The 17,346-nt window shown below is 43.7% G+C and overlaps 1 protein-coding gene across 5 annotated transcripts in view; it reads right to left on the bottom strand.

Annotated features, from left to right (window-relative positions):
• The window catches only part of ZBBX (zinc finger B-box domain containing), a 41,933-nt gene extending 25,775 nt beyond the window's left edge, over positions 1-16,158 (bottom strand). The window contains exons 1-7 of one of the 5 annotated variants that reach the window (XM_083613229.1): positions 16,009-16,158; positions 15,348-15,562; positions 9,306-9,428; positions 8,843-8,956; positions 4,228-4,318; positions 3,313-3,361; positions 1,450-1,565 (exon numbers count right to left, since the gene is read on the bottom strand). In XM_083613229.1, the coding sequence (XP_083469355.1) occupies positions 1,450-1,565; positions 3,313-3,361; positions 4,228-4,318; positions 8,843-8,956; positions 9,306-9,373 (438 nt within the window). In that variant the 5' untranslated portion in view covers positions 9,374-9,428; positions 15,348-15,562; positions 16,009-16,158. Of the gene's footprint in view, positions 1-1,449; positions 1,566-3,312; positions 3,362-4,227; positions 4,319-8,842; positions 8,957-9,305; positions 9,429-11,865; positions 12,037-15,053; positions 15,209-15,343; positions 15,563-16,008 lie in introns of those variants that run through there. The other 4 variants (XM_083613231.1, XM_083613232.1, XM_083613230.1 and 1 more) reach the window with 4 other exon arrangements.
• Between the last annotated feature and the right edge of the window lie 1,188 nt (positions 16,159-17,346).

Genomic DNA, 17,346 nt, shown 5'->3' with positions numbered 1-17,346 from the left:
TTTGCTGCATGGAAGCCAGATAATTTAGAAAGCCCCGAATAATTTGGGACTTGCTTTCCGCAGTGCCTCTCTCCCTACTGTCTGAGAACTGCAGGACTCAGCTGTGGAGGCCTTCTCAATGGTGTTGCACTCTTAGTTAGTAGCCCCCTTCCAGTGGAATCGCCTTTGTCAAATCCCGCGTTGAAATCGGAGGGGGCAGGTTAGCCATGACTAAGCCAAGTCTCATGGATCTGAATGAAAGTTCAAGTTTTAAGCTAACTTGGGGGTGGGGCTTGATGGAGAGTCAAAGCCAGCACTGCTCCCTTAGCCCTGCCACTCATAGTGGCCAAGGTGGAAGGATGGCAGAAAAAAATACCCGCTTACTGCACCAGCTCCAAGGCTGGCAGAGTGAAGAAGCCAGGAATGGTCCCTTTGCTATCAACAGGATGGCATCCAGATCAGCCTGGTAACTCTCAAAGTTTTGAGAAGCCATATACACCTTACAATAGTGGGGAGATTTGAACAACTTGACAGAAAAGGCTAAAAGAACACAGCACTGTGTCTCACATAAGCAGCAAAACAAGTTCAACAATTGTAATGTTTTCCATTTGTATACCACTTAATCACAGTCATGCTATGCAGGAAGGGAAGCTTAAAATGAGGTGAAATGATAAAATCAGAATTCATGTTCCTATTAATGATCACTATGTTCTATATTGGTCCATCCAACAACAATGGGTAGATCGCTGCCAGTTTTTTTATACTGTGAGTAGAAGGCAACTGTATGGGATCTATATGCAAAATCTATTATATTAGCAGGCCCCACTATGGTATTAAGGTAGCAAGACAGGAAACAGATATGAACACAGTATAGTATGCATTACTGGGGGGAGAGGGGAGAGAGAGAGATTGCAGAATAATGTCTGAATCGTCTTAACAATATAGGACAGGTATTTTAACTTCCTCTTTATGAAGGGGCTAGCCTGAAATGCAAACAGTGATAGTGTTTTATTCTTTAAAAAAAACTTGAAATGTGCAAATCATTTTACAAACAAAGCACAGTACGCAGAGCAGTAACTTCAGCAAAAGTTTCATATTTTTGGCCCAATTTGCCAATCTGTTTAGTCACCAACATGCTCAATTTCAGATTCAGGTAGGTAGCCGTGTTGTCTGACGCAGCCAAAATAAAAATAAAAAAGATCTAAAGAAGTGTGCGTGCACACGAAAACTTATACCAGAACAAACTTAGTTGGTCTATAAGGTGATACTGGGCAATTTTTTATTTTTATATTTTTATGCTCAATTTCAGATAGTGTAAATTTTTTTTTTTAAGAAAATCCAATACAGGGGTACATACTAGCCTTCATAGGCATTAAACAAAACCCCATCACGGAGAAATATTTTTAAAATATTTCAAGAGTGCACTGAACTAACAAGTGTGGCTATTCTTCCTTTCTTTCACCTACTTACCAAGAGTGCAGACTTTGTCTCACACTGGCCACATGCCTTCCCCTTCACTTTGGGCTTTTCAGGGGCTGCATCTTTTGCTACTTTACTTGCAAGCGGCTGTTTAGCTGGCTCTGGAGCTGCAAAATGTAGCAGAGCATTGTTGCTGTTGTTGTCATAAGCCATAAACTGTACAGAGCGTGGATTAAAACGAGGCGCCGATGGGGAATGCTCTGGGTGAGAGGTGGAAGCATCTGGACAAACCACAGTGCACATGTGGACTCAGAGAACTAAAACCCACAGGTTTATAGGATACTGTTAGATCACTAGATAAAAATGAAGTAACAAGGCAAGAGCTTGTTTGTGTTCAGATAAAAACATCCCAGGCAAAGACTTCAGGCTACAATTTTATTACTTAACTGCAACTCATTTTAACAATAATGGCTGGTGTGGCAAGAGAGATCCTTAGATCTGCTCTCCTGACTCAGGTGTCACTACAGCTTCCCTGGATGGTGGTGAGGTTGGGGCCATGCAGCAAATTGGCTGCCCCATTGCATCCATGCAGCCCTAACCACACTGATGCCCTGCCCCCACGCCATCCAGGTACGCTTGCCTTATTTATAAAAATATTTATTGATCACTACTCATAAAAAGTATCAGAGCGGTTTACAGCAGTATACAGTCGTACATTGGATCCCAAATGCCTTGCGAGTCAAACGTTTTGGCTCCCGAACGCTGCAAACCTGGAAGTGAGTGTTCCGGTTTGCGAACGTTCTTTGGAACCCGAACGTCTGACGCAGCTTCCGCAGCTTCCAATTGGCTACAGGAGCTTCCCGCAGCCAATCGGAAGCCGCGCCTTGGTTTCCAAATGTTTTGGAAGTCAAACGGACTACCGCAACGGATTCCGTTCGACTTCTGGGGTACCACTGTTTATGTAAAACCAAACAGCCATATAAACATTTTAAGTTCGAAAACCAACAAACTATTGTTGAAAGATGTATTTGCAACTGCCTGCATGAGCCTGACAGAACAGAATTTTTTTCTGTGAATGTTTAAAAGTCGAAACAGAAGGTGTCGGTTGAACCTCTATTGGCAAGAGTATTCCACAAAACCGAGCCTTTGAAACTAAAGGCTTGGTTTTCTTGTTGCCGTCAAACGAGCCTCGTGAACTCGGGGAATGACAAACAACACTGACTAAAGCTCTAGCAATGCTGATGTCAGGAAGGCAGCTATATGGCTGCAAGTGTGTTATAGTTATAACAAGACTTCAAAATAGTCTGAGGCACTGAAAGTTCTAAAAATATCTGATGTACCTCAATTTATAAACAGATTTTTCAGCATATTCCTTATGGCTTATGCAACTTGTTAGGTTTATTTGGGCAGTAGGTCAATGGGCCGATTTTCACGGCTGGAGGAGGATACATCTCCTGCATTCCAGTGTCTCGTGTTAATCCTTAAAACTGAATTCCACAGGTACTGACCCAAAGTTCCCCCAAAGCTCAATTTATGTATTTATTTATTTCACTGGGTAGCCACTTTTCAAAAGTAAGTATTTTGCCTAGGTGGCATAGTCTGTCTAACCGAAGTTTTCAATGTAACTTGATTACAAGGTATAATGAAAGCCCTGGGGAAAGATCATAGCTCAGTAGTAAGACACCTGTTTTTCATGCAAAGTGTCACAGGTCTAAGGAAAGACTCCTGCCCTAAACCCAGAAGAGTCATTTTGGACTCACAGCTGTCCATGGAGGTGCAGGTCAATTCTGTGTCCAACTCCATTTGATATGCAGGCTAAGACACTACCTACCTAAATGGACCAATGGTCTGACTTGGTACAAGGCAGTTATCTATATTCCTGTAACAGTTTTTCCAACACTAGCATCCTTTTACCTGGAATTTGTTCTTTGAGTATTCTTAGTTTTATCTTGCCTGATGAAACCTAGTTAAAATAAAAAGCAAAGAGTTATGTTAGACATGATTTAAAATCTGGGCTGATTTTAATGTCATTTTTGGTCATACTGACTGTTTTCTATTCATCTCATTTTAGCATGCATGTGGAATATAGTTGTCCAGGTAGTCAGACTTATTTCCACATCATGCAACAGACAGTTTTGAAGCATTTTACAATGCGGCCCAGAAAATCAGAATCTGGATGCACAACCGTGCTCAGAAGATTGCTTCTCCGAAAGGTTGATTCACATTTAGTGCTGGTTGATTAAAAAAAAAATACTACCCAAAATGGTTTTTTAAAAAAATAATCCTCAAAAGTCGCCATATGAATCAGCCTAGGAGGGCTGGAAAATACTATCAAGTACATCAATAACTGCAAATACAGTGTCTTATTCCCCCCACTGCTAGCCTTGCATACGTAACAACTTTGAAAACATTTTTTCTCTCATCGTGCAGCAGCTGGTGGACAGAAAAACACTGGCAGAACAGCAAGCAAGAAAGAAAAATAAAATGAACAATGAAAACATACCCAGGAACAAGAAAGCATAACGTGGAATAAAGGCATAATAATTCTGAAGTGTTTCTCATTGGTGAAAATAACTTCAATCTGTTGCAACCCTGAAATTCAACGAAGCTACAAGCTAATGGGTCATTTTTAGGTGGTTTCTGCAATATTCAAAGCAAACTTCTTCATAGGAGAGAGAAAAAACATCGCCCTTCTCCATTTCCTTTAAAGGTGGTACAACAGAGATGGGGAAACGGTTCAATTAATGTCTTTGCAGAGTTAGCAACCTTTTGAACAAAGCCCTAAGTTACAATAAGCCTACCTTATTGGAATTCTAGTGAGAGTCTTACCTTTCCAACATTCTCTTTGTTCTGCAACAACAGTTGGGGCTGCATGCCCAGGCCAGCTTGGCCTGATTTCCAGCGATATCCACTTGCTCGTCTATAAAAGTTCGAAAACTGCATTTGTACATGCTTTCAGATTAAGAAGAGAATTTTTTACTGCTCTCCTTTCCCCCCACCCTGCCAACACCAAAAGTAAACTTCTAAAAACAGGGAAACAGAAGTATTGGGGGAGGGGGTGGTTTCCTAGATTCTTTACCTTTGGAATAGAAATCTGACAAACACCAGCTGTAATGTGTTTTTGGCACAACTGAGGCCTTCGTGGCCCATTAGTATGGCCTGCTGCTGCATTCATTATTGTTATTACTGCTCATGTATTAATTAAAATGAGTGTGTCTGTCTTAGCTGGCTGCTATGCTATTTTTGAATAATAGGCAATGGGTTTTAATAAAATAAAAAGCATCAATAAAAAAGAAGACCTATTCCGGCATTCTTTGTTCACATAATGAAAATCACAAGAGGGAGAGTGGAGTGCAATTCATATTATTATACTATGCAGGGAGTCTCCACAACTGGAATGCAGAATCTCAGGCCTAAGGGGCTGAATGAAACCCTCCAGGCCTCCCTAGCTGCCCTCTGGGTCTCTCCCCATGCCATACCTCACCCTGGTCCTGCTTCCATGACACCCCTGAAGTGCTTTTCCTTTACCAGAATGTGCCATTGAACTGCAATAATCCTCGTGCTTGCCTGGAGGGAGGTGTGTAAAAATACAGCTGTCCATAACTCAAACAAAGTCCATTGTACAAAGGTAAGGCTCACATCTGTTGTCCCGTCCACTTTCCCCTCTCACCGCTGGGATGCAGCCCCAGGAAAGGAAGGTGGGCCAGTTTTACTCTACATCAGGCTTCCTCAAACTTGGCCCTCCAGTTGTTTTGAGACTACAATTCCCATCATCCTTGACCACTGGTCATGCTAACTAGAGCTCATGGGAGCTAGATTGGTGACTAGGGGCAGCCGCGGAGACCACATAACACCTACATTGGCTCCCAGTACGTTTCCGAGCACAATTCAAAGTGTTGGTGTTGACCTTTAAAGCCCTAAACGGCCTCGGTCCAGTATACCTGAAGGAGCGTCTCCACCCCCATCATTCTGCTCGGACGCTGAGGTCCAGCGCCGGGGCCTTCTGGTGGTTCCCTCATTGTGAGAAGCAAAGCTACAGGGAACAAGGCAGAGGGCCTTCTTGGTAGTGGCACCCGCCCTGTGGAACGCCCTCCCATCAGATGTCAAAGCGATAAACACCTACCTGACATTCAGAAGACATCAGGGAAGTTTTTAATGTGTGACATTTTAGTGTATTTTTGGTCTCTGTGGAAGCCGCCCAGAGTGGCTGGGGAAACCCAGCCAGATGGGCAGGGTACAAATAATAAATTATTATTATTATTATTATTATTATTATTATTATTATTATTATTGGCCAAAAACATCTGGAGGGCCAAGGTTGAGGAAGCCTGCTCTACATGCATAGGAGGCTTTAAGTCTTCACCCTCTGGGCAGGAAACAGTGATGCACCTAAGCGATCAGGACTTGCAAGGTGACCCCACTTCCCCTCATGTGACTTTCATCATGCCTGACAGGGCAAAGGATGTTACCCTATCCTCCCAATACTGGCATGAAGGGACTGGGAGCGAATTCATGCATTTGCAGCCATGCCGAGGCCTCGGCTTCTCCTCACAATTAAAGCAGTACCAACCATTGGTTCAATGAAGGTTTTTCTGTTTAAGGAAGGGCTGGAGAGGGAGGTGGGCCTGCTGCTTCATCAAAGGATGTCAGATAATTAAATCAAAAACAGAAAAGGAAGAGCAAATTGCTGCAGCTCACATGTTCATCTGTGGTCAGCCACAGAAATCAGCCAAGCAAATGCAATCTGTGTCCATTCACATTGTTGTTTTTAAGAACACAAACAATACATAATTGATCACTGCTTTTAGACTATTGTGATTTCTTTTTTTTTTTACTTTGAAATGAATGTAAAGTTACATAAGTTATGCAAATAGTTATGTATGTTGTGTAATTTACATTAAATAGCAGGCAGCATCCTCTCCACCCCCACCCCCCACCACCCCCCAAAAAAATCTGCAATGGGTTGAAGGAGCCTTCCTTGCAGATGTTGGGAGTCCAAAGGAGAATAAAATCTAAAAGTCCCACTGAGCAAGCAGATTTCTACTGCCAAGTTGGTTGACCGTCAGCGAATGTCACTAGTTGTGTCTTTGAACCAGACAGAAGCATCAAACTAGATGCATTGATCTACCCAGTGCTTTTCTTCTGGGGGTACGCATACCCCTAAACATTTTGTGAATCTAAGTTTGGCCTCATTGAGGGGCAGTATTTCAATATGAGAAGGAAAATGAGAGTACTGTACAGTGGTACCTCAGGTTAAGAACTTAATTCGATCTGGAGGTCACGCCACACGATTTCTGTTCTCATCCTGAAGCGAAGTTCTTAACCCGAGGTACTATTTCTGGGTTAGCGGAGTCTGTAACCTGAAGCATCTGTAACCTGAAGCGGCTTTAACCCGAGGTACCACTATACCCTTTTAAAAAAAATTAGGGGGAAAAAGCACTGGGTATAGCTAAGGCATTCTTTTCTGTTCTGCCCTGTACTCATCACATGCAGTACTTTTTCTGTTCTATTGCAGTTCCACCAAAAACTACATTATCTGTCTTGCTGTGCACTGTGGCAAAACTACGTTGTCATTATGTTAGTTCACCCCATTCATTTCAATGCAGAAAAAAATGTAATGCAAAAGGGGGAGGAATGCATTCAGAATGGATTGGTCTCCGTTCTGAAGATGGGACAACTAAATGAACACCAGCCATTTCTGTTCCTGAATTTTGTTAGAATTATCTGATATTCCTAGATGTAGCATGGTGACTATGACTATAAGGCTGAGTAAGGTATGAATCAAGAAGTCCTTGGGTTCAAGCCTTTTATATTACTAAACTAGGTGGCTTTATGCATTACAGAAGCCTTTCTCCCCCAGCTAGTCATGATTTCCTGACCATGTTCCCTCACATCCACTGCAAATTACAGGATTCTTAAACCTAGCATTTCCCAACTTTCAATACACTGTTAACATACAGTGGTACCTTGGAATGCGAACGGGATCTGTTCCGGAGCCCCGTTCACATCCTGAACAGAACGAAAGACACTACTGCGGGTCGCGTTTTGCCGCTTCCGCGCATGATGCCATTTTGAGCGTCTGCGCATGCGTGAGCGGCAAAACCCGGAAGCGCTCAACCTGAAGCACATTCAACCTGAGGTATGACTGTACTGGGAAAAATCCCATTTAGAGAATATTAGTTGCTTCCAGTTCCAGTACTATTTTGCTCCTTTGCAAATGAACAGCAAAACAAATTATTATGAACTAAAAAATGAAGTGCCATTGCTTTTAAAAAATGAGCTTCTCCTAGCTAGAATCCAGCATTAAATGTTCTGAGAAAGGATGCAGAAATTAATGATTATGATCCAAGGCAATTAGCAACACTTAACACTTAAACAGAACCATATATCTTGTTAAGCGCAGCAGAACGCTAATGACTGCACCCTTGCAAAGCTCTTCTGAGAGAGGAAAGTTAGCATTATTATTCACATTACTGAGAAAGAGAAACAGATACAGAGAGGTTAATAAAAGTGGCTCTCGGAATTGAAGAGAAGAGTTACAGATATTCAGCGTTGTGCTTTGTCTGCAGAACATTTTGACTTCCTAAATGGATTCTATCAAATACAGAACAATTACAACTTCCTTGTGTTTTTTTGTAAATGCATGCATATGCACTTAAAACTCATATAGAATTGAGATTCTATTAAAAGATAATGACCGTTTCATGAACAATGAAGCACCCTGAAAGAATACCAAACAGAGTTCATTGGGTGAGAGCGGGGATTGAAATTGAATTCTGGTATCAAAATCCCAACAGCAGCAAAAGACAAAGGCTGCAATTCTACAAAGCAATGTGCCAGCACAGGGCAGAAGCAGATACATAGTTGGGGGTTATCTTGATGCTTCTACATCTGCTGCTGGCACAGATGAATAGGCAAGCCACTTTTCAGTTTAAAATCCACTTTGCCCCTACGGCCAGATGAGGAACAATTGGAAGTTTTCACTTAGACTTCTTCCAGCTGAGCATAGAGCACCCCTGGGGAGTGAACATAAGTGTCAGGGGGAAACCATGCCACAAGCTATTGGTTGTTGTTTTTTTAAAAAAAGGAAAAGCACAAAAGCAATGTGAAATCTTACAGCTGTTATCCAACTGAAAATGGGGAGGTTGGCAATTTTAATTGGCTGCTCTTTGTTTCAACCGATCTTATTTACTCAATTTTTTTAAAGTTATGTTGTTATGTATTTTAAGATGGTGATATCTTTTCCTGTGTAGATTTCTTGCACTGAAAGACACTTCGGGTGCAAACAGCAGAAAGGTGGAGTTTGAAATTAAATAATAATTCAAGAAAGAACTCTTGAGGAATACAACTCAACCCAGTCCCCAAAAGTGGGGGGTTGGGGTCGGGGGAGCAGGGGTTCACTAGAATCATCACTCTTAATTTCAAATCATTAAATTTCACCTACTCTCTCTCTTGTTTTTCTCTGCTCATGTTTGATTGTAGCTGCTGAAGTGTCTTCTCCATCTCTTTATTTTCAAGTTCCAGCTGAACCTTCTCCAACTGCAGCTCTCGTATACTTCTGAAGAGAGATTTAAGTTCAAACACCAAATTCAGATTTTCCTCCTCCCGTATACAATATAATATGATCAGCATGGTTCAGAAACAAGCAATTTTAAACCCATTTACTTGGAAGCAAATCCCATATGTTTCAACAGAAGTAACTCCCAAGCAAATTATTTTATGACAGTAGCCATAGGCTGCAATCCTATACATACCTAACTAGGTGTGTAGAAACAACACCAACACCATTGAACTCATCATGCAGGTGACTGCTCTGTTCATAGTTATGAATAGCTTGCTTTCATGGTGCACATAAAAAGCCAATAGATTATCGAAGCACGCGAGACAGTTACAGGAAATGAACTTACTTTGCTTTCAGTTTTACAGAGACTCCAGTTTTTGAACCAGGGAGAATCACAAAGTCATTGACGCTCATGATTGCCAATTGTCAAACAGTTACAGCAATACAACAAGTTGTACAGACTTGATATCTGCTCAGAAATGAAAAAATAAATAAATAAAGGCACTATCCATAACCTGTTACCAATTCCAACTATATTTTTAAAAGGGGAAATAGGAAAGCCAATCACTCATTTTGGCACACGAAGAACAGAGTGCCCTATAGCAACTATGATGCAGCAACATGCTAAAATCGTCTTTACTTGGGTGTAGATCCCAATGAATTCAGTAGTGCTTTCTCCCAAACAAGCATTCAGGGAATTGCAGGCGCAGGCTGGTTCAATGTGTGTTTACCCATAAGAAAGCCCCACTAAGCCTGTGCATATGACAAACTGGACAAAGCTGGGTTATGCCACACATGCTAAATCATTTTAAAATAAAATTTAAAAAGATATAATTTTTGTTAAGGTACTGTTCTAATGCTTTTTTGCTGCAGCAGATGCAACACGGTTACTGTTACAGAATTTGGGGGGTGCTTACTATATGAGAAAAGGGACGTGGGTGGCGCAAGGGACACGGGTGGTGCTGTGGTCTAAACCACTGAGCCTAGGGCTTGCCAATCAGAAGGTTGGCGGTTCGAATCCCCACGACGGGGTGAGCTCCCGTTGCTCGGTCCCTGCTCCTGCCAACCTAGCAGTTCGAAAGCACATCAAAGTGCAAGTAGATAAATAGGTACCGGTCTGGCGGGAAGGTAAATGGCGTTTCCGTGCGCTGCTCTGGTTCGCCAGAAGCGACTTAAGTCATGCTAGCCACATGACCCGGAAGCTGTCTGCAGACAAACGCTGGCTCCCTCGGCCTATAGAGCAAGATGAGCACCGCAACCCCAGAGTTGTCTGCGACTGGACCTCATGGTCAGGGGTACCTTTACTTTTACCTTTACTATATGAGAAAGCATAATTCTGTTAATCACTGTCACAAGAACATCAGAAGTGCCTTGCTGGATTGAGCGAAAAGCCCATCCTAGTCTAACATCCCCTCCTCAGTGGCCAGCTAGATGCCTATGGGAAGCCCCAAGGCAGGACCTAGATGCAACAGCAATCTCTCCATCTGTGGTTCCCAGCAACTGGAATGCCAGCTGCCTCTGACAGTGGAAGCAGAACCTTGTCATTACGGCTAGGGCAGGACTCATGGAATTCCACATTCATGGAAGCTGCCAACACTGTTGAATTTCCAATACCAGTTAAAGACTTTGTCGCTCACACAGGCCTTTGAAAGATTGGTTGGTTACATGAATGAATGAACTTTATTACGGTCACAGACCAGGATTAAAAAAAGCATATAGATAAAATAGCAGTTAGGATTTTTTGACCGATAATTGTTAGGGCAAATGAGGACAAGGAAACAGGCATAAAACATCCGAATAAAATACAAGATTAAACACAGATAATGGATGGATAAAAAACTAATAATTAAAACAGATAAGAGCTAAAAACCAACAAAGACACACAGTTAAAACAACTGTAAGAGCATAAGAACTAAAAGACTTGCAGATAAAACAACTATAAGAGGCTACAGAGTAGAAGCCTCTTAAATAGAGGACACTCACAATGTTAAAAACTGCTGTGCAAATATGGTTAAAACAGACAATTAAAACAATATACAACACTAAATTTAGAAACAATGTACAACAAAAAACTGTCCCAGGGAGTTCACTCAGAATCACCCATGGAACCGGCGCCATCTTCCTGGTTGGTTACATTTTGATGCGGCTCTTAATTTCTCTCTCCTTAATATGCCATTGCTTTTATATTAGGGTTGCCATATTTCAAGAAGTGAAAATCGAGACAAAAAATTGTTGAGATTTTTTTTCTTGGCGGGGGGGGGGGGGAAATCGCTCAAAGAAAGTTACTGAGATGGGGGGGGGGGACGTTTCCAAAACCCGGACATTTTGCCGATTCCATCATCGCAATCCCAGAAGTATGGCGACCCTACTTTACGTACACATCAGTTATTACTTAAATTGTACCCTGCTGTGAAATCGCTCTACAATGAAGAGATGTCTAAATATATTTTAAATAAATAAAATAGCTATACGGCACTAGAAACGAGTACAGGATACACATGACGAAGATATATATATATATTTAAAAACTAGAGTAATTTAATCCAACTAGATTAAGCTTATATAGTAAACAGAATTAGAGGTGTAGGAATTAAATATGTAGAATAAATGGTAATATTGGCCCCTATAGTGATGATCACCATTTAGTGGTAGGATTTGTCCTAATGAATATGTTACTGGGTGAGCATGGTATGGATTTTGGTGTTTATCTGGTTTTGTTTTATTTGTAGTGCTTCGTGTGGTTAAGTCACTTTGCAACTGTTTCTTTTGTATAAAACTACAAATGTAAAAAAAAAAAAGAACCCCTATTCTTACTCATTCCCTTCCGCATCAAAGGCCCTACTTTTTAATAGGTGTCTACTAGCAGATCCCTGTTTCATCCCTTGGAACTCCCCAAGGATGCTCACCTGGCCCAAGAGCTGCCTTCAGAAGCTTTAAAACCTGGCTCTCTAAGGAGATTTTGGAGAAAGGTTAGTTCGCCCTCTTTTCTGTCTTCTTTCTGATATGGATTCTTCCCTGCTTTTCTGTGGGTATATTGGCTGGATAATAGTCTGTCGATTTCATTTTTCTTCTCTCTGCTGATGTGTAATTCTTATTATACTATGTATTTATTTATTCTTTTTTTACTGAGCTTGCTTTTGAGCTACTTTGAATTGTTTAAGAAAAGTGGGATATACATAACGGAAAATCTCCAAAAACCTCTGCAATACTTAAGTGACCAAAAGATTTGAGTGAACAATTTGCATGATCTATATACATAATTCACATATTACCATTTAAGAACGGAGGCTTACCACTAGCGTCTTATAAATTGAAGTTAGTATTCTGCAAGTGGGAAGCAAGCTAGGAGTTGTTGCTTACAAGTCTTATCAGAAACTGAAAAATAAAGTTTTAAGCAAGAGGAAGAATTCAGCCGAGGTGTTGAGGCATACATTGGTTTGTCAACTAAAATACCCTGAACTTCATCTGCATCTTTACAGCAGCTTGATCAGCAACATAAATAAGCAACGGTTAAAAGATGGAGACAATTATTATCATCGTCTGCTAATGTCAGCAAATCAAACATCTGAAGAAGGCAACTAGGGAAAAAATTCTGTAAAATAAAATAAAAAAGTTGGTAAGCAGGTACAGAAGGGGAGTGTTAGGTGGAACAAGTCAAAAGGTCTAAAGGCTTGCGTTACCATCTTAAAAGCACATAGAAATAAGTCTATGAAAGAAAGAAAGACAGACAGAGGAGTAACCTGGCACACATCTGCCTTTCTTGCGAGCAACAGTCAATTAAGCCCCTCCCAAATGGCGACATTAGACTCAGCAGCAGCATATGGCAACATTGCAGGGGGGCTGCAGTTCTGTGCTCTATATGCTTTACATACAAATGCTCTTCATGTTATATTCCCAGCATATCCTGCCACAAAGCACAGGCAGCGTACAGGTAATAAGGCAGCGGAAACCCTTGGAGAGTTAACATATTGGATTGGATTGGCCAACAGTAAAAAGGTAAAGGGACCCCTGACCATTAGGTCCAGTCGTGACCGACTCTGGGGTTGCGGCGCTCATCTCGCTTTATTGGCCGAGGGAGCCGGCGTACAGCTTCCGGGTCATGTGGCCAGCATGACTAAGCCACTTCTGGAGAACCAGAGCAGCACACGGAAACGCTGTTTACCTTCCCGCCGGAGCGGTACCTATTTATCTACTTGCACTTTGATGTGCTTTCAAACTGCTAGGTTGGCAGGAGCAGGGACCGAGCAACGGGAGCTCACCCCGTCGCGGGGATTCGAACCGCCAACCTTCTGATCGGCAAATCCTAGGTTCTGTGGTTTAACCCACAGCGCCACCAACAGTATGATCCAATAAAATGCAGCTTTGTATGTTCATTCTGTGCCCTACACAAATGTGACAATGTAGAGAGACCTAGGTACATTTGGGTTTTCTGCCGGTTACGAACACATATAATTACAAAACCGCTGGCCCAGCTCGCTCAGTATTGTCTGCACAATGACCGGCAGCAGTTCTCCAGGATTTCAGATGGGACTGTCACCCAGCCCTACCTGGAGATTCTGGGGGTTGAACCAGGCACCTTCTGTGTGCCAAACAAAATTGCTGGGAGCACGCATGAAGAAAGACAGAACTGCTCATGGTGGTGAAATAGGAGTGAGTCTGGAGTAGAAGGGTTTCAATAGGGCTTTGTCACAGCTACAGTGGCACCTTGCAGAGCAGCGCTTTGTTGTGCATCCTTTTGGTCTAGCATTCAGGGCTCCGGAATGGATCCTGGTTGCAAAACAAGGTACGACTGTATTCTACAAGAGTGGAACATTCTGTTATTAGGCATTCTTTTATCCAACTGGTCCATGTATAAAAAGGGTCACAATTCCAACAACACCAATACTGAGATTTTTGAAGCTCTTTGGGGAGATTATGATTTGCTATATATTTCATATTTTCAAAACATTAACAATTTATTGTTGCTACCCTTCATAAGCATTCAGGACAGACTGAACACTAAGTTTTAATGAATGTGCAAATGAAAGGGCCAGAGTACATCTTCTGCCTGCAGAAGGAAGTCAGCAAGCGTGTATGAGACTAGGGCAGAGAGACGGGAAACTCCAGTTGAATGCCCCACTCAGCCATGAAGCTCATTGGGTGACATCGGTCCAGTCTGTGTATCTTACCCTAACCCATCTCACAGGGTCGCTGTAAGGATAAAATGAGGAAGGAAAAAACATGTATGATGCCTTGCACACCTTGGAAGGTCTTATAAATAAATAAATTGCTGGTTATCTCCGATTAAAGGAATTAAGCGGCATTTGAAGAGAAACATCCTTCACTGCCAGAGGCTGCCGGTCAGAGCTGACGATGCTAGACCGTAGGCAAAGAGTGCCTGGCCTGGTATTGCACAGCTTCTTATGCATCTAGGATCACTTTGCTGCTTGCAAATCCTAACTCCGCCACCTACTTGACAACCCCACTGCAAGTTATCTCCCAGAGCCACTACTGAAAGTTAACTTTTTCATCTATGCCCGCACCTCACCCCTTCGCCACCAGGATTCACCACCTTATTTTTCCCTCAGGGTGGATTTGCAGCAGGCAGAAATTCAACAAGGAAAGCCCCCCAGACACCCCCCCCCAGCTTCACCCACTGGGTTTCCGCCTGATTTGCAGCTGTTCCATTCCAAAGGCCCAGCTTGGGGAGGGAAGGAGAAAGAAAGGTGGCAGCCTAATAACACCCACCCTTCAGGGCTGGAATCATGGACTTAATCAAGGGGGGAGGGCAGTTGCAACCCTAGATCAAGTAAAACAATAGAAATACTTAACTAATTGACAATCACGGCAGTTCTGCACTTCCCCCACCCCCACCCACAAAGTCCTGCACCCACCCTAACAAAAATCTGGCTGCGCCCATGGGTGGGATTCACCAATTGCAGAAATGAAGCAAGTGAGGCTTTCTAGTTGCTTCCCACAGGGTTTTTAGGCTGAAGGTATTTCATGTTTGGCCCTTCAGCAGGAACCCCTGTAAATTCTGGGTAGCTGCCTTGAAAAAGAAAAGGAAAAAAATCCCAAATCAAGGCATCAACTCATCTAGCCCAGTATTGCTTACACTGACTGGCAGCAGCTCTCCAGGATTTGAGGCTCTGCATGCAAAGGGACGGGGGGGTGGCTTCTGCATGCAGAGCGGGTTCTCTACCAGTCCAGCCCTGCCCCGCCCCACCCAAGAATAACCCGGTGCCCTTCCGACGAGACCCCCGACGCCCCTTTAAATTAACCCTTTCTTGGCCGCCGGCTCCCCCCGCCTCACGCAGCCGCAGAACCATTTTGCCCCCCACCACCACACCACACCCCTCAGCTGCCCCCTCGGCCCAGCATTTCGCCCACCCCACCCCTCAAGACCTGCCTCCAACGCGGGAGAGGGGCGAACCTAAGCGCCGCAGCAACACGAGCAGCTCTCCCACCCAACCAGCCGCCTCGAATCCCTCCTATCGCAGGGCGGGAGCGACGCGCCGGACCGGGCCTCGCCGGTCTCCATGGCAACGGGTCAACGCGGCGCGTTCCACTTCGGAAAGCGGGGGGGGGGCAGTGGCCGCGGCCGGCGCTTCGGAAGGTTCCATGCTGCAGAGCGGGGGGGGGGGTGGAACAGAGAATGAGCCCCGGGGGGGGGAGTGGGGGAGTGGAATGATCCGGCTTTTCATTTCCGAGCCTGCTTTGGTTCGCTTTTGGTGCATTTGGAACATCCCAATTCTAGATTTCGCTTTAAGGCGGGGGCCAAACCTCACCGCCACCTTGCCAGATCCACAAGATCCCTGGTCTCCATGGTTGCCCAGGGCACTGGAGCCCCCCCAGGGGGAGTTGGTCCATTAGGGCAGGGGGCGGGCGTTGCCCTCCCAACCTCACTGTGCCCCCAGTAAGCCCCACCTGCCTTCAGTGGGTCTTACAATGCCTGCCAGCTCCTTGCTTCTTATAGTATTTCCCTTGTAAAGCGGGGGGGAGGGGTGTGAAGATGGGGACAAGGCTAGAATTTGTTGGTTCCAGCTGTCATTGGCCCTGGTACCACCTACCATGCACTCCCCTGCTTTCCACCCCATCTCTTCCAGTGGGCACCAGCTGCAAATTTGGGCGGCGGGGGGCATAAGATTGCTGGTGCAGCTACTGGGTCCATGTCGGGTCCAGTGCCAAGGCACAACAGCAGTAAAATCAACTCAGGATCTGAGTTGAAGCGTATGTAACCTGAGGTACCACTGTACGTCTAGCTATATATACATTACAGTGGTACCTCGGGTAACAGACGCTTCAGGTTACAGGCTCCGCCAACCCAGAAATAGTACCTCGGGTTAAGAACTTTGCTTCAGGATGAGAACAGAAATCGTGCTCCGGCAGCGCCGTGGCAGCAGGAGGCCCCATTAGCTAAAGTGGTGCTTCAGGTTAAGAACAGTTTCAGGTTAAGAACAGACCTCCAAAATGAATTAAGTTCTTAACCCAAGGTACCACTGTATTTACACAATGGGCCCTGCGTGATTGGCTAATTCCGGGGTGCTCCTGCAGGCCAATCAGGTCGCTGATTCACTTCCACCTGGAGCTGGATTGGGTGGCTCCTGTGAACCAATCAGACTGCTGCATCTGGATCCTATTGTTCTAGGATTCATCTCAGTACATAACAATTGTTATTACTGCTATTGGGACTCGGGTGGCGCTGTGGTCTAAACCACTGAGTCTCTTGTGCTTGCCGATTGGAAGGAAGCAGTTCAAAAGCACACCAGTGCAAGTAGATAAATAGGTACCACTGCGACAGGAGGGTAAACGCTGTTTCCGTGCGCTCTGGTTTCCGTCACGGTGTCCCGTTGCGCCAGAAGCGGATTAGTCATGCTGGCCACATGACCCAGAAAGCTGTCTGTGGACGAACGCTGGCTCCCTTGACCTGAAAGCGAAATGAGCGCCACATCTCCATAGTCGCCTTTGACTGGACTTAACCGTCCAGGGGTCCTTTACCTTTACCTTTACCTATTACTGTTATTGGATTTCGTATGTGTACTACCTTCCTTCATAAAATAAATTCAAAGTGCTTTACAGAATGAAGTTTTGGCTGCGGGAGGATTTCACATGTCAATTATTATTATTAATATATAAAGTTGTTCCTTTTGGCTCATGGTTTATTCTGTGGTTGTAATTAATTGATCTTCTAGTATGGCAGCATTTGCACTTTGCCTATTGACATCAGGTGGGCACCTTCACTGTACTTTCTTTGGTGCCTGCTAAAAACACACAAGCCTGTTTAGACACGTATAATGTTGTTGGCATGCATTTTAATCTGGTTTTCAGCTTATCATTGATTTTAATTATTTTTTGGTATGTTTTAAATAGTTGTTTTCATCTTTTTTTTACTGGTAATTTTATTCTTT

This window comes from Podarcis filfolensis (genome assembly GCF_964270895.1).
Source record: "Podarcis filfolensis genome assembly, chromosome: 5".
Lineage (NCBI taxonomy): Eukaryota > Metazoa > Chordata > Lepidosauria > Squamata > Lacertidae > Podarcis > Podarcis filfolensis.
This window is presented reverse-complemented; position numbering and strand designations above follow the sequence as displayed.